Consider the following 15,379-nt stretch of genomic DNA (forward strand, 5'->3'; position numbering starts at 1 on the left):
AGACCAGTCTGGCCAACATGGCTAAACCCCGTCTCCACTTAAAATACAAAAATTAGCCAGGCATGGTGGTGCACGCCTGTAATCCCAGATACTCGGGAGGCTGAGGCGGGAGAATCACTTGAGCCTGGGAGGCAGAGGTTGCAGTGAGCCAAGATTGCATCACTGCATTCCACCTGGGCAACAGAGCAAGACCGTCTTTAAAAAAAAAAAGAAAAAAGAAAAAAAGAAAAAAGATGTTTGTGAAAAAAATGTAAACGATTTCATCAATAATTTTAAAAATCAGATTACATGCTGAAATGCTACTATTTTCCCCCTATTTTTCACTTTTTTATTGTGGCTACTAAAATAATTTTAAATTTTATATGTGGCTTACATTGTGTTTCTACTGGACACTGCAGCTCTTGAACCTACCACAAGTTTACAGGCAATACAAGTGGTAGAAGAAATGGTAAATAACAACATAAGGTAAAATAAGCCAAAACCACATATACAAAATTCCTAGTTAATTACTATTGCTTTTTAGACCCAAACTTAAAAGTAGCACACCAAGGGATACCTTAGGACACTAATATTCCTTGTTATTTCTTCAAGGAATATTTCTCTGACCTAACTAGCACTAACACTGTGATCAATACTTTCCTTCAAAACACACTTCTTAAGATAGTTAGTATTTACATTTTTTTCTTGTCTAATGTCTGTGTCCCCTAGCAGACCAAATGCTGAACTGTTTACAATAAAACCTTAGGGCCTGAAAACTGAGTAAGTATCTTTTCAAATTCCTTTAGTGATGTCACTCCCATACAATCCATATTCTTCATCTGGCATTTACAACTACCCACAATCTGAGCCCTAATCTTATTTTCAGCCTTATCTTCCACAGCACCTCTAAAGCTCATCACTCTGGTCAAATTGTACCATGTAATCTTTTTTCCCAAATGTGCTGTCATGAGTGAAACTGTGTCCCCCTCAAAATGTATACATACATATATATATATGGTTTTTTTTTTTTGAGATGAAATTTCAGTCTTGTTGCCCAGGCTGGAGTACAGTGATCTCGGCTCACCACAACCTCTGCCTCCTGGGTTGAAGAGATTCTCCTGCCTCAGTCTTCTGAGTGGCTGGGATTACAGGCATGTGCCACCACGCCTGGCTAACTTTTGTATTTTTAGTAGAGACAGGGTTTCGCCATGTTGGCCAGACTGGCCTCAAACTCCTGACCTCAGGTGATCAGCTTGCCTTGGCCTCCCAAAGTGCTGGTATTACAGGCATGAGCCACTGTGCCTGGCCCAAAATTTATATATTAAGTTCCTAGCCCCTAGTACCTCGGAATGTAACTATTTGGAGATAGGGTCTTTAAAGAGGTAATTAAGCTAAAATGAGGATTATGGGGTAGACCCTAGTTCAGTAAGACTGGTAGCCTTGTAAGAGGAGGATATTTGGACATAAGACAAACACTGAAGGAAGACCACATGGAAAAAACAGCTATCTACAAGCCAAGGGAAGAGGCTTCAGAAGAAACCAAACCTGCTAACTACCTTCATCTCAGTTAAACCTCCAAAACCACGAGAAAATAATTTCTGTTGTTTAAGCCACCTAGTCTGCGGTATTTTGTTATGGTAGACCCAGCAAACTAATCTGCAGGCCTTGTGCTTTAGATCTTGATGCTACTTCCATTTTATTACCATGAATGATAATAGCTGTTATCATGAGTATTTTAAAGTACTTGTACTAGTTGCTTCACATATATTTTCTCATTTAATCTTCACAACAATGAAGTAGATATAGCCCCCATTTTATTAATGAGAACACTTTATTTTTTTTTTTTTTAATTTTTTTGAGACGGAGTTTCACTCTTGTCACCCAGGCTGGAGTGCAATGGCACAATCTTGGCTCTCTGCAACCTCTGTCTCCCAAGTTCAAGTGATTCTCCTCCCTCAGCCTCCTGAATAGCTGGCATTACAGGCACACACCACCACACCCAGCTAATTTTTATATTTTTCGTAGAGGTAGGGTTTCACCATGTTGGCCAGGCTGGTCTTGAACTCCTGACCTCAGGTGATCCACCTGCCTTAGTCTCCCAAAGTGGTGGGATTACAGGCATGAGCCACTGCGTCCGGTCGAGAAAACTTGACTTCCAGAAAGCCTTTCCTGTTCTTCTCCATTTATCTCCATTCTACCCATTCTTCTAAGTCATGCTTCCTCCATGAAGTCTTCCAAAATACCCATTTTGAAATACTGGAATATTTGGAAGAATATCCCTTTTTTTTCTGAACTCTTAAAACTTCCAAATTAAAACTGTGTAAAATATGTTTTCTTGACTACTTGTTCTATTTTTAAAATATTTTAATTATTTTCCATTTAAGACCCCATAGAGCTAGGTTTTATACTTCTTTATATTCCTACATAACTAGCCAGTAAGTGGTAACTAAATATTTAAGTGGTAAGTTATCTTAAAGCAGAAAAGATAAAGGAAAAAAGGATTAATGGAAAAATACAGATTTTTTTTGTAATCGCTAGCTAAAAAGCACAGAAAAGTAAAATAATTTCAAATAAATATTGATATAGATGTAAGATTGCTACTATATATATAACAGTAGCTGAATAACAACAAAAATCTCTACCTATAATTCCCTAAAACAAAACATACTAAAAATAATGAGTATATGTTTTTCCCTGGAACAAAGCTACATTAGTCAAAAATGTTTAAAATGTGGTACCCTCATTGCACAAACTAATTGTAAAGCCAAAAGTGTATACATCTGGCCAAGTGCGGTGGCTCACACCTGTAATCCCAGCATTTTGGGAAGCCGAGGGAGGAGGATCACTTGAGGCCAGGAGTTCAAGTCCAGCCTGGCCAATATAGCAAGACTCCACTCTATTAAAAAAAAAAAGAAGAAAAAAAAAGTGTACAAATCCAAGAACTATGCAAAATTGAGGAAATACCTAAATACCTGAAGGCAAATCTCCAGTTATGTTCTACTAAGATAACTGACAAGGTATTGTAAATATAGGTAACACCTTTGACTTTTCATAATTAAATATGCCTAGTTTCAGATTTCTCAGGAAAAAAATGGGCTATAAAAATTACAAGAAATTCTAGTCATAAAGTTCGGTTACAAATACATGGAAGTTCATTATATTTGAATGTGAATTTGTAAAAATTTATACAGTAAGTATTTCTTGGCAACAACATCAAATATAAAATATTTTCACTTCAATAAAAGGAATTGTACTTTCAGTGCTACCCACCCTGTCGGTCAAACAATGAATCAGCAGCTGTGGCTTTATTTGAAGGAGCCTCTGTGATTGGTCTGAGAAATGTTCTATATCCTTTTAAAATAGACGCCATAAAGCGCAAAAATGCCTCTTGAATTTCCATCTCAAGCTGTGTCATCTTCTTTTGCCAGGAGAAATCTGCTTCAATTGGAGTCATGTCAATCGCTGAGCCTTCTTGAGTTTTTCGGTGAACTAACAAAGGAAAGAAAAACAGAAAACGGTATTATGTTAAATTTAAGAAGAATTTTCTCATATACATTCCTTCATTAATAGTATTCCTTTTCCCTCACATTACCTGAAGACAGCTGGGGATACAATTTCTTTAAGGTGCTAAGTAGATTTTTGCATGGCTTTTTGGGAAGTTGCTTCCAGTTCATGTTCTTCTTTTCATCTGATCTATTAAATCAGAACAAAATTCATAAAATGTGTTATTCATAATCTGCTTTTACTAAACAAAATTCTTGCATCAACCTAAAACTAGAAAATGGAAAAGATGTATTTTTACTGCAGTCACAACTGATGCAAACAGTTTGAATAAGTGAATTTCAAGGAAGTTCTCTTTTCATTCAACCAACCTCTGTCAGATTTAGCCATCTCATTCTAACCTTCCAACACGTATTTTCAATGCTGGAGTCAGGAATACAACACTGAAGTCTAGCTTCAAAAACTACATTTTAGAATTATAATATTCTAAGAGTCAAATCTAGCTGACTTGAGACTTCAAACTACCTACTGGCAGGCTTCTAAAATGCTGTGTGCCCAAAGAGAAGAATTGGAATTTAAGTAAGGATTAAAAGTATATGTAGTTCATCCAGCCCTCACAGTTAAAAATAAATTAATCATAACACCATTATTCAATATAATCTATGATCATGAAACAACAAAAACCAAAGCCAGACCACCCTGGCCAACATGGTGAAACACCCTCTCTACTAAAAGCACAAAAATCAGCCGGGTGTGGTGGTGTGTGCCTGTAATCCCAGCTACTCAGGAGGCTGAGGCAGAAGAATCACTTGAGCCTAGGAGGCGGAGCTTGCAGTGAGCCAAGATTGCGCTACTGCACTTCAGCTTGGGCAACAGAGCAAGACTCTGCCTCAAAAACAAAACAAAACAAAACAAAACAAAAAAAACCCAAAGCCATAGAGATGACCATTTTTAAAGGTATTACTAAAAGCTTCTGTTTCCAAAACTTTATATTCCAAAAATACAAAATATATATATCTCTCTGTGTGTATATATATATATTCCAAGAATATAAGAATATAAAATGCAACAGACAGAACTGCCTAAAAAGCCCTCTTTTTACAAAAGTTAACATAAATATAACAAATGTTCTTTAAAATTCATGGCTAAGCTGGCAAGAAAATCAGGGAAATCTTCAGGGGTTGAAAACCCAGAGTAACACCAAGGCCACATCTGCCCTGAGGATTAACAGACAGCCTTGGATTTTAAAGGCTTCTCACAGAACAGGAGACCAAGTTTCAGTCTCACCAAGAAGTATGTTAGAACTGAAACTTCCAAATAAAACTGGTATGCTTGAAAGGCTGACTCTGCTTTTTCTTTTTTTCCTTTTTTTTTTTTTTTTTGAGACAGTCTCACTCTGTCATCTAGGCTGGAGTGCAGTGGTACGATCTCAGCTCACTGCAACCTCCGCCTTCCAGGTTCAAGCAATTCTCTGGCCTCAGTCTCCTAAGTAGCTAGGATTACAGGAGAGTGCCACCACGCCCAGCTAATTTTTTATTTTAGTAAAGACAGGGTTTCATCATGTTGGTCAGGTTGGTCTCGAACTCCTGACCTCATGTGATCCCCCCACCTTGGCCTCCCGAAGTGCTGGGATTACAGGCATGAGCCACCGCACCCAGCCTGATTCTTTTTTTAACCCAAAATGCTACAATTCTAAGCCCTCTCCCTAAGTCAGTGAATTGCTTAGGTTTCTCTAAATGTAGCATGGCATAATGAAAAGGGCAGAGATTCCAGCTTTAGGATCAACCTGGAATCCTGGTTGTACCTTTATATTAGCTGATTAATGAAATTAATAAATTTAATAAAAATTTAATTTTTAATAAAAAATTAAATTATTTTTTTATTTTAATCAGGTTCTATTTTATAGTATTGTTCTTTAGTACTCAGTGCAGTTCACATGTAGTTTTTTTTCTAAGCAAGTGATTGCATTTTGGAATCTTTTTTTGCATACTTTAAATCTTTTAACAAAATATGTCAATTTTTTTAAATTTCAATAGGTTTTGGGGGAACAGGTGGTATCTGGTTACATGAATTAGTTCTTTAGTGATGATTTCTGAGATTTAGGTGCACCCATCACCCAAGTAGTATACACTGTACCCCATGTGTAGTCTTTGCTCTGTCACCCAGACTGGAGTGCAGAGGTGCGATCTTGGCTCACTGTGACCTCCGCCTCCCGGGTTCAAGCGATTCTCCTGCCTCAGGCTCCCAAGTAGCTGGGACTACAGGCGTGTGGCACCACACCCAGTTAATTTTTTTGTATTTTTAGTAGAGACAGAGTTTCACCGTGTTAGCCAGGATGGTCTCGATCTCCTGACCTCGTGATCCTCTGCTGGGGCTACAGGCATGAGCCACCGTGCCTGGCCTCATGTGTAGTCTTTTATTCCTCAACTCCCTCCCACCCTTTCCCCCAAGTCCCCAAAGTCCATTGTATCATTCTTCGCCCCCCTGCCCCCACCCCGAGGGGAAGTCTCACTCTGTTGCCCAGGCTATAGTACAGTGGCACAATCTCAGCTCATTGCAACCTCTTCCTTCCAGGTTCAAGCAATTTTCCTGCCTCGGCCTCCCAAGTAGTTGGCATTACAGGCACATGCCACCACACCCGGCTAATCATTGCATCATTCTTATGCCTTGTGTCCTCATAGCGTAGCTCCCTCAGCTTGGATTTTGATTAGGGGAGGGATCTCCCCTGAGAATTAATTACTGTATGCCTGCCAACTAATGGGTTATGAGTTTGACTGCATGCTACTGGCATGGCACAAGAAACTGTAAGTCAAAATAACTAACTTCAGGCCGGGCGCGGTGGCTCAAGCCTGTAATCCCAGCACTTTGGGAGGCCGAGACGGGCGGATCACGAGGTCGGGAGATCGAGACCATCCTGGCTAACACGGTGAAACCCCGTCTCTACTAAAAAGTACAAAAAACTAGCCGGGCGAGGTGGCGGGCGCCTGTAGTCCCAGCTACTCGGGAGGCTGAGGCAGGAGAATGGCGTGAACCCGGGAGGCGGAGCTTGCAGTGAGCTGAGATCCGGCCACTGCACTCCAGCCTGGGCGACAGAGTGAGACTCCGTCTCAGAAAAAAAAAAAAAAAATAACTAACTTCAAGTGCTCCCTGGCTTAATGCCACCAGAATAGAAGCAAACATAATATCCTCTCTGTTAAGAATAAATGTCTAATAAAAGAGCTAACACTTCCTTTGTGCCTGGTACTGTTAAAAGACATATTTTAACATCTCTTGAAACTGTGTCTTAAAAGTGATGGCATGTCAAGTTTAACTCTGATCAATTTCTCTCATTTTATGTCATCGCTGTCGAATATTTTAGCGCTATCTTTTAACCCCCTCCCCCAAATAAAATATTGTCATTATTGTCTGGATTATCATCCATTTGTAATCTGGCTCTGACATTTACTGTGTGACTTTGTATAAATCACTCAACTCGTCTGTTACTCAATTTTCTGATCTACAAAATGAGGACTGATAATGTACCTAATACACAGGGCTGCTGTAGGTAGATGAAATGCATCTCATCTAACCTAAAGGGCCATTAATTGTAAAATTTGTTGTTTTTGTACCAGTAAAAGAGGATGTTGCCAATTAAAGTATTTTAAAGTCTACTTAACTGCTTGAAAAAAGAGTAAAATATTAATTTCAAGTTCTAAGCACCCATATTAAAAAATTAAGAGGAATCATTAAAGGAACATAAATATGAAATTATACATATATATACACACACACACACACATAATATAACATTTAGGTAAGCAGACGGGAAAAAATAATTCATTCAATCTGAAAGAGAGAAAAGAATAACAGCAAAACAAAAAGGACAAAATGAGACAGAAATATTCAAATATATAACAATACATGTAAATTAATGGATTCTTCAACAAAAAGACAAATGTTAGATTGGATTTCTAATGCCAGTTATATACTATACACAGAATATCTGAAATTAAAAGGATGGGAAAAGATATACCAAAGATAATATATCTAACATAATGTATTAATGAGAAGAAAAGCACAAACTAACAACAAGAGCATCAGTGATTTTTTTTAAAGTAGCTACAAGATAAAAGTATTCATTTAACTGCAGAACCATTTTGAACTTGAGTGTCCCTCATAACACAGCCTTAATTAAGTACATAAAGCAAATGTCCAAATAACTATAAAATGCATTTGACAAATCCACCATCACACTGGGAGTTTTAAAACTTTAATATGATCACACAGCTCAAAAATAACTTAAACACATACACACACCCTTGTTCCACGTCTGATCAGTTCCCTCACCCCCATAATACATAATCACTAGTTTCTTGAGCATATTTTAATGTGTCTTTATTCCAAAACTAGCAGATACAAGTAAATACAACTATTCCCTGCCTTTTCTTTTGCGCAAGTAGCAGCACACTGCAATACACAATTACCACCTTGATTTTTTTCATTTAATAATGTATCTTTTGTAGCCAGGCAGGGTGGCTCACACCTGTAATCCCAGCACTTTGGGAGGCTGATGTATGCATATCACTTTAGGCCAGGAGTTTGAAACCAGCCTGGCCAACATGGCGAAACCCCATCTCTGTCATAACTACTCAAATGTGCTGTTGCATCATGAAAGCAGGCATGGACCATATGTAAATGAATGAGCATGGCTCTGTTCCAATAAAACTTTATTTACAAAAACAAGCTTTGGGCCAGATGTCAATCCCTGCTGTATACCAATAATCATAATTTATGATAAACTGCTCAAAGCATCCCCTTTGAAATTAGAAACAAAACAAGATACCAACTATAACTACTTATATTCAACATTACACTAGTGATCCTAGCTGGAGAATTAAGACAAAAAAATTTAAAATACATTAGGATAGTGTAAGTAGAGAAATGTGATGTTTATAGGCAGAAAATTGAAGACAATATACAAATTAAGAGAATTCAACTAAGTTGTTAGATATAAGGCCGCTATACAAAAACCAACTACATTTCCCAGCAACAAGTAGAAAGTCTAATTAAAAATACCATTTACAGTAGCAATAAAAACTGAAAGATACTTAGGAACAAATAAGTCTAACAAAAGATGTGAATTATCTTTCTGGAGAAAACACAAAGTTTACTGAAAAATTTTGAAAGATCAATGAAATGAAATACCACATTCATGGGTCATATTTCTTGTGCATATTTTCAATGTGTGTCAAAAAGGTATCATCTGCCTCCAAAGGAATCTATAAATACAATAAAATTCTAACAAAAATCCCAATGTAATTTTGTGTAGAGCTTAACAAGATGGTATTAAAATTTATATGGAAAAACAAAAGACCAAATGGAGTGAAAACAATTTTCAAAAAGAACAGGAGTAAGGGGATTCGCCACGGACACTGCCAAAAGGTCTCATACCATGACTTTTTAAAACAGTTTTATTAAGATATAAAGTCATATGCCATACAATTCACCCATGTGACATGTGCAATTCAATGGTTTTTATTATATTCATGGAATTGTGTAACCACCACTACAATCAATTTTTTTTTTTTTTTTTTTTTTTTTTTTTGAGACGGAGTTTTGCTCTTGTTGCCCAGGCTGGAGTGCAATGACGCGATCTCATATCACTGCGACCTCTGCCTCCCAGGTTCAAGCAATTCTCCTGCCTCAGCCTCCCGAGTAGCTGGGATTACAGGCATGCGCCACCACGCCTGGCTAGCTTTGTTATTTTAGTAGAGACGGGGTTTCTCCATGTTGGTCAAGCTGGTCTCAAACTCCCGATCTCAGAAGATCCACCCGCCTCAGCCTCCCAAAGTACTGGGATTACAGGCATGAGCCACTGCTCCCAGCCTACAAGCAATATTAGAATATTTTCATCACCTCAAAAAGAAATCCCATAGTCACTTAGTTTCCAATACTCCCATCCTCTCCATTCCAAGGCAATCAGTAATCAATCTACTTTCTGCCTCTAAAGATTTGCCTGCTTTGGACATTTCATATAAATTAAATCATAATATAAGGTCTTTTAACATAATGTTTTCAAGGTTCATTCATGTTGTAGACAACTTAATTTTAAAGCCATTAAGATAGTATACTACTGGCAAGAGATTGAAAAAAATCAAAGGAAAAGAATAAGCCCGGATACATATCTATACAAATATAGAAAGTGATATGTCACATCAAGTTTAGCTGAATTAAATAACTAAATGAGACAGGTAAACCTCACAACTTAAAAAATAACCATGATAGTATTTCATGGCCTCAAGGTGAAATATTTCATATATAAGAATCAAAAACAGTACTCCATAAAGAGAAATTTAAAATTTGATAAATTAAAATAAATCTCTGTTTATCAAAAGACACCAAAAACAGAATGGAATGACAGGTCACAATGTGGGAGAAGCTATTTGGAATGCATACAGCAGACCAATAATTAATTCCTGATTATATATACAATTTCTACAAATCAAAAGAAAAAGACAATCTAACAGCAAAACGCACCAACAAAAGGAACATCCAATTCACAGGAGAGGAAAACCAAGGAGCACAAAGGTATGCAAATGCTGCATTTGCTACTAATTAAGGAAATGTGAATTAAAGCCACAGTGAAATACCATTACCATCAAATTGGTAAAAAATGTAAAAGTCTGACCGCAAGTGTTGGCAAGGATATGAAACAAAAAGAACTTTCATCTGCTGAGGACAGAGCAAACTTGGGAGAGTAATCTGGTATTAGTTATTAAGTTGAAAATGCTCATTCCCTACCAAGCAACATTAGCGCTTCCAGGTATATGCTTCAGAGGAATTCCTGAGCATATACTCAAGGAAATATATACAATGATGATCAGAACAGCCTTGTTTCTAACATCAAAGATCTAGATACAACCTAAATGTCCATCGACATTGATCACCATTGAAAATGAACTGGATGAACCTCACAAAGAATGGTAAGCAAAAAAGCAATTCACAGGAAACTATTCAAGTAGAAAAAAATGTGTAAGTATGCAAAACAACATTTTATTTAGATTAATACATATATAATAAATGTTTTAAAAATACATGTGCATGATAAACTCCAAATCTAAGATGATGGTTGGATTTGGAATTTATCCAAGATGATGGTTGGATCTGGAGCTCCTCTCTGGAAGACAGGAACAAAATATGGTTATGGAGGACTATCTAGAGATTTCAAATTTATTGCTAATATTTTCTTTTTTTTTTTTTTTTGAGACAGAGTCTCCCTCTGTCACCCAGGCTGGAGTGCAGTGGCATGATCTCCGCTCACTGCAACCTCCGCCTCCTGGGTTCAAGCAATTCTCTTGCCTCAGACTCCCAAGTAGTGGGGATTACAGCTGCCCACCACCATGCCTGGCTAATTTTTGTAGTACAGACGGAGTTTCACCATGTTGGCCAGGGTGGTCTCGAACTCCTGACCTCAGGTGATTCGTCTGCCTCGGCCTCCCAAAGTGCTGGGATTACAGGTATGAGCCACCGTGCCCGGCCTATTAATAAAGTTGTGGTGAATAGATACAAGTTATTTACATTATTCTGTACAATTTGGAGGCTTTTTTTTTTTTTTGAGACAGAGAGTCTTGCTGTTACCCAGGCTGCAGTACAGTGGGGTGAACATAGCTCACTGCAGCCTCCACCTCCTGGACTAAAGTGATCTTTCCTCCTCAGCTGCCTGTGCACTATGGGCATGCACTACCACTCCTGGCTAATTTTTTATTTTATATAGATGGAGTCTCACCATGTTGCCCAGGCTGGTCTTAAACTCCTGGGCTCAAGCGATTCTCCAGCCTCAGCCTCCGAACGTACTGAGATTACAGGTGTGAAACACTACACCTGGGCACATTTTATAATTATTTAAACACAACTGAGCAGGCCAGGCATGGTGGCTCATGCCCGTAATCCCAGCACTTTGGGAGGCCAAGGTGGATCACCTGAGGTCAGCAGTTTAAGACCAGCCTGGCCAACACAGTGAAGCCTCATCTCTACTAAAAATACAAAAAAATTAGCCAGGTGTGGTGGCACGCACCTGTAATTCTGCTGCTCAGGAGGCTGAGGCAGGAGAATCACTTGATCCCGGAAGGCGGAGACCGCAGTGAGCCAAGATTGCACAACTGCAACTCTGTTGCCTGGGCAACAGAGTGAGACTCTGTCTCAAAATAAATAAATAAATAAATATAATTGAGCAAACACTTCACATTTGTTTTAGAAAACAATGTTTTGATTACCAGAAGTTTTATAAAAGTTACTCAAAACTGGGCAAAATTAAGACTCTCCATATTATTTTATTCGGAATAATAAATAAAACAAGGTAAAAAATCTGAGTATTAACTTCACAAATAATCATTTATAAAAGCAACACCACGAATACATTCCTGAAATAATTGTTTTTCAGGGAGAGTAACCTATAAACAATAAAATGTGTGCCACAAAAAACTATTTAATTCATTCAAGTTGTTCATTACTTTCAAGCTGTAAGTAAATCTAAATATACATAAGGAGCTACTACAGTTACACAGTTTCAAAATACAATGGTAGATCCATGTCAAAATTATATTTTAAGTTACAGCAAATGTTTTCTTCCTTCCTTAGGCTATTTTTTTGGTTCACATAAAAATATTTTCCCAACGAATTCTACTGTTGGAACTATTTAGGCCTCACCCAAAATATTTCTCTCTTCATTTTCTACCAATCTCAAACAGTAAAGAATAAGTGTTCCACAGCCTGGAAGTTGGCATCAACAAAAGAAAATTTGTAATACTTACTGTCCTTTCCCACTTTTGGTGGGGGAAGGGGTAACCCTTAAACATCCATCCAGAACTATTCCTTTTATTAATGTAGTTTGCTACTCTCTGAACCCTCAGCTGTACCACTGCTGTACTTACCACCTTCAGCAAACACAAACTATAACTGATTTTTAATATAAATATCTATGCAGTAAAGAACAGATCCTTATAAAATTCAAATCCTGACAACTAAACAAATGGTATACTATCACCCTATACTGTAACTAAACTTTAATCTCCAATGGGTAAACCCATTTTACTTACATATGGATTTTGAATTAAACCTAGAAAGCATATCGTCTCTCGAGCTCTGAAAGCAGTGTTTAACCATTACTTTTCAAACTCATAGTCTCTTCTGATAAACCTAAACATCTCCTGCTTACATTTAACATTGTTATCCAGATATAAACTATCATAATATTGAACATTTTTTTTTTTCCAAATCACACAGCGTTCCCAGATTCTGATACTTGTCCTGGTTGAGAGCCACTGTATTTAAGAGGAAGATTTAACAACTACCAAAAATAGCATATTTCTAGATGCTTTCAAAGAACTATAACTCTATATAGTGAAAAACATAAATGGGAGATAATATAAAATGAATCAACTTACACATATAACATGTTCGTATCCAAGTCAATGCAAACAACATCTTGTGGTGGGTCATGAAGATCAAAATACCTTGAGTCAACTCCAACTATAAACGGTAAAGGTGCACTAAGCACTGCAGCCAGTGAAAGAGGACAAAGGGGAATATATGGGCACTGCCACTGAAATGGAAAGATCATCTGGGAAAAAAGTTTTAAAAAATTAACCAAATTTTAAATTTGCAGTAAAAATTATATAAGTAACTAGTATTACTGAAAAGGGATCACTGAAAAGCAGTTAATATCACTGTTTTGTTTATCTTAAACTTCATTCCAAAACTAAATGACTATAAAATATTACTAAGCAATACTATGAACAAATGCAATTAAAATTTTCAAGTCATGATGATGATCATTAAACACAACAAAAATACTAACAGCTTTTTGCATATTAATTCTAGTATCTATACAAAGCCCACATTCCAATTTTATGGAGTCAAAATAAGATAAAATGGCCCAAAATATCATAAAACAAACTTATTACCTTTAACTCTTACACATTTCATTCACCTATTAATTCTCAAAATTACCTCAGATCAAAATCCAACTAAAAGCATCAAGAATTTAAAAAAAAAACTAATTACTGTCTAGGGAATGCTAATAGTTAATTAAAGAGCTCAACAAAAAAAAATTCTTAACTGTTCAAATAAACATCAGTGATGTCTGGCATCTTAAAAATACTGTCAATAGGCTGGGCACGACGGCTCACGCCTGTAATCCCAGCACTTTGGGAGGCTGAGGCAGGTGGATCACTTGTGGTCAGGAGTTTGCGACCAGCCTGGCCAATTTCAGTGTTTCTACTAAAACACAAAAATTAGCTGAGTGTGGTGGTGCATGCCTGTAATCCCAGTTATCCTGGAGGCAGAGGCAGGAGAATCGCTTGAACCTGGGAGGCGGAGGTTGCAGTGAGCGGAGTTTGCACCACTACACTCCAGCCTGGGCAACAGAGCAAGACTCTGTTTCAAAAAAAAAAGAAACGGTCAATATATAAGATATTCCTCTATCTAGACATGAGACAGAAAAAAAAGAGAAAAAAACATTTCTCAAGAATCTTTACCTGTTTTCCTTTACAAAGATTTACTTCAATTGTATCATTTGTGCTTTTCTTAAAAAAAAAAAAAAAGTTTTGATGTTTTTTAAAAAAAGACTAAAACATGTTAAGGCCTAATGCAGTGACTCTCAACACTTTGGGAGGCTGAGGCAGGAGGACTGCTTGAGGCCAGGAGTTCAAGGCCAGCCTGGACAACAGAGTGAGACCCTCATCTCCATAAAAAATAAATAAGTAAATGAATAAATTTAAAAAAAATTTAATACTTAGCTAGTACTAAAATTTTACTGATGATAATTTTTTTCTTCTACTATAAAAATCCCTGTTATCTTTTAAGGTGGAGTTCAATTATCACCCTTATCTGTCATCATTCACCCCAAAGAAATGCCTATAACACTTACTACCTCTGCCAGCTATTACAAAGGGTTATTCAGGATTGGAATTTTGTCTTCAAACATTTATTTAGTTAATATTTGAGCACTTGCTATGTACCAATTACTGTTCTACATAATGAGATCTTAACAATAAATGAAAGAGATCACTCTCCTCATGAGGTTAATAGTTTAAGAGTCAGCAACTTTTTCTGTGAAAGACAGTAAATATTTTAGGCCTTGTGAGCCACATTGTCTCTGTCACAACCATTTAACTCTGCTGTCATGCATGAAAGCAGTCATAGGCAATATATGAATAAATGGCCTATGTTCCAATAAAACTTTATAGAAACAAGTGGCAGGCAGGATTTGGCAGGCAGGATTCAGCCATCATTTGCAAACACCTTGTCTAGCAGAAAGAGAGAAAATAAATGAAAGACATAATAAATAAAATATTATGTTATAGGTTGAACATCCCTAACCTGAAAATCCAAAATCCAAAGTGCTGCAAAATCCAAAACTTTTTGAGCACCAACATGACACAGAAAATAAATTGCTCATAGAAGCATTTAGGACTTCGGATTTTTAGATTAGGGATGTTCAACCAGCGTGTATTCTGCAAACATGCCAAAATCCAAACAATCCTAAATCCAAAGCACTTCTTTCCAAGCATTTTAGACAAGGGATACTCAACCTGTATGTCAGGAAGTAATAAGTGCTACGGGAAAAAAAAAAAAAAAAGGAAAAGTAAAGCCAAGTGAAGGACATTAGAGTTCAGAGCAGGAGAGAGGAAAAGCAGGTTGTATTAGGACAAACAGGACAGGCCTCATTAATAAAGTGACAACAGAGCTGAAACCTGAAGAAGGTGAGAGATTTAGCCAACGGGATATATAAGAGAAGAGTGCTTCAATGAGAAGGAACAGCTAGGGCAAAGGCCTTAAGGCATGGGGAATGCCTAATGCTCCCAGGAAGGTAAGGCCAAAATGCTGGAGAAGAATAAGCAAGAGTAAGAGTAGTGGAAAA

General features: G+C 37.2%; 2 protein-coding genes across 17 annotated transcripts in view; one reads left to right on the forward strand and one right to left on the reverse strand.

Annotated features, from left to right (window-relative positions):
- The window catches only part of RPS6 (ribosomal protein S6), a 183,954-nt gene that overhangs the window by 63,493 nt on the left and 105,082 nt on the right, over positions 1 to 15,379 (forward strand). The gene's annotated exons all lie outside the window — the stretch shown is intronic.
- DENND4C (DENN domain containing 4C) overlaps positions 1 to 15,379 on the reverse strand; it is a 147,853-nt gene that overhangs the window by 57,349 nt on the left and 75,125 nt on the right. For all 16 annotated transcript variants that reach the window (XR_012424671.1, XM_074017390.1, XM_065530479.2 and 13 more), the window contains 3 exons: positions 12,903 to 13,078; positions 3,572 to 3,672; positions 3,250 to 3,468 (listed from right to left, as the gene is read on the reverse strand). Coding sequence is in view for 12 of the 16 variants with exons in the window: in XM_065530479.2 (XP_065386551.1) it covers positions 3,250 to 3,468; positions 3,572 to 3,672; positions 12,903 to 13,078 (496 nt within the window). In the remaining 4 variants the exon portion in view is untranslated. The remainder of the gene's footprint in view (positions 1 to 3,249; positions 3,469 to 3,571; positions 3,673 to 12,902; positions 13,079 to 15,379) is intronic.

Source organism: Macaca fascicularis, chromosome 15, assembly GCF_037993035.2.
Source record: "Macaca fascicularis isolate 582-1 chromosome 15, T2T-MFA8v1.1".
In the NCBI taxonomy this organism is placed as follows: Eukaryota; Metazoa; Chordata; class Mammalia; order Primates; family Cercopithecidae; genus Macaca; species Macaca fascicularis.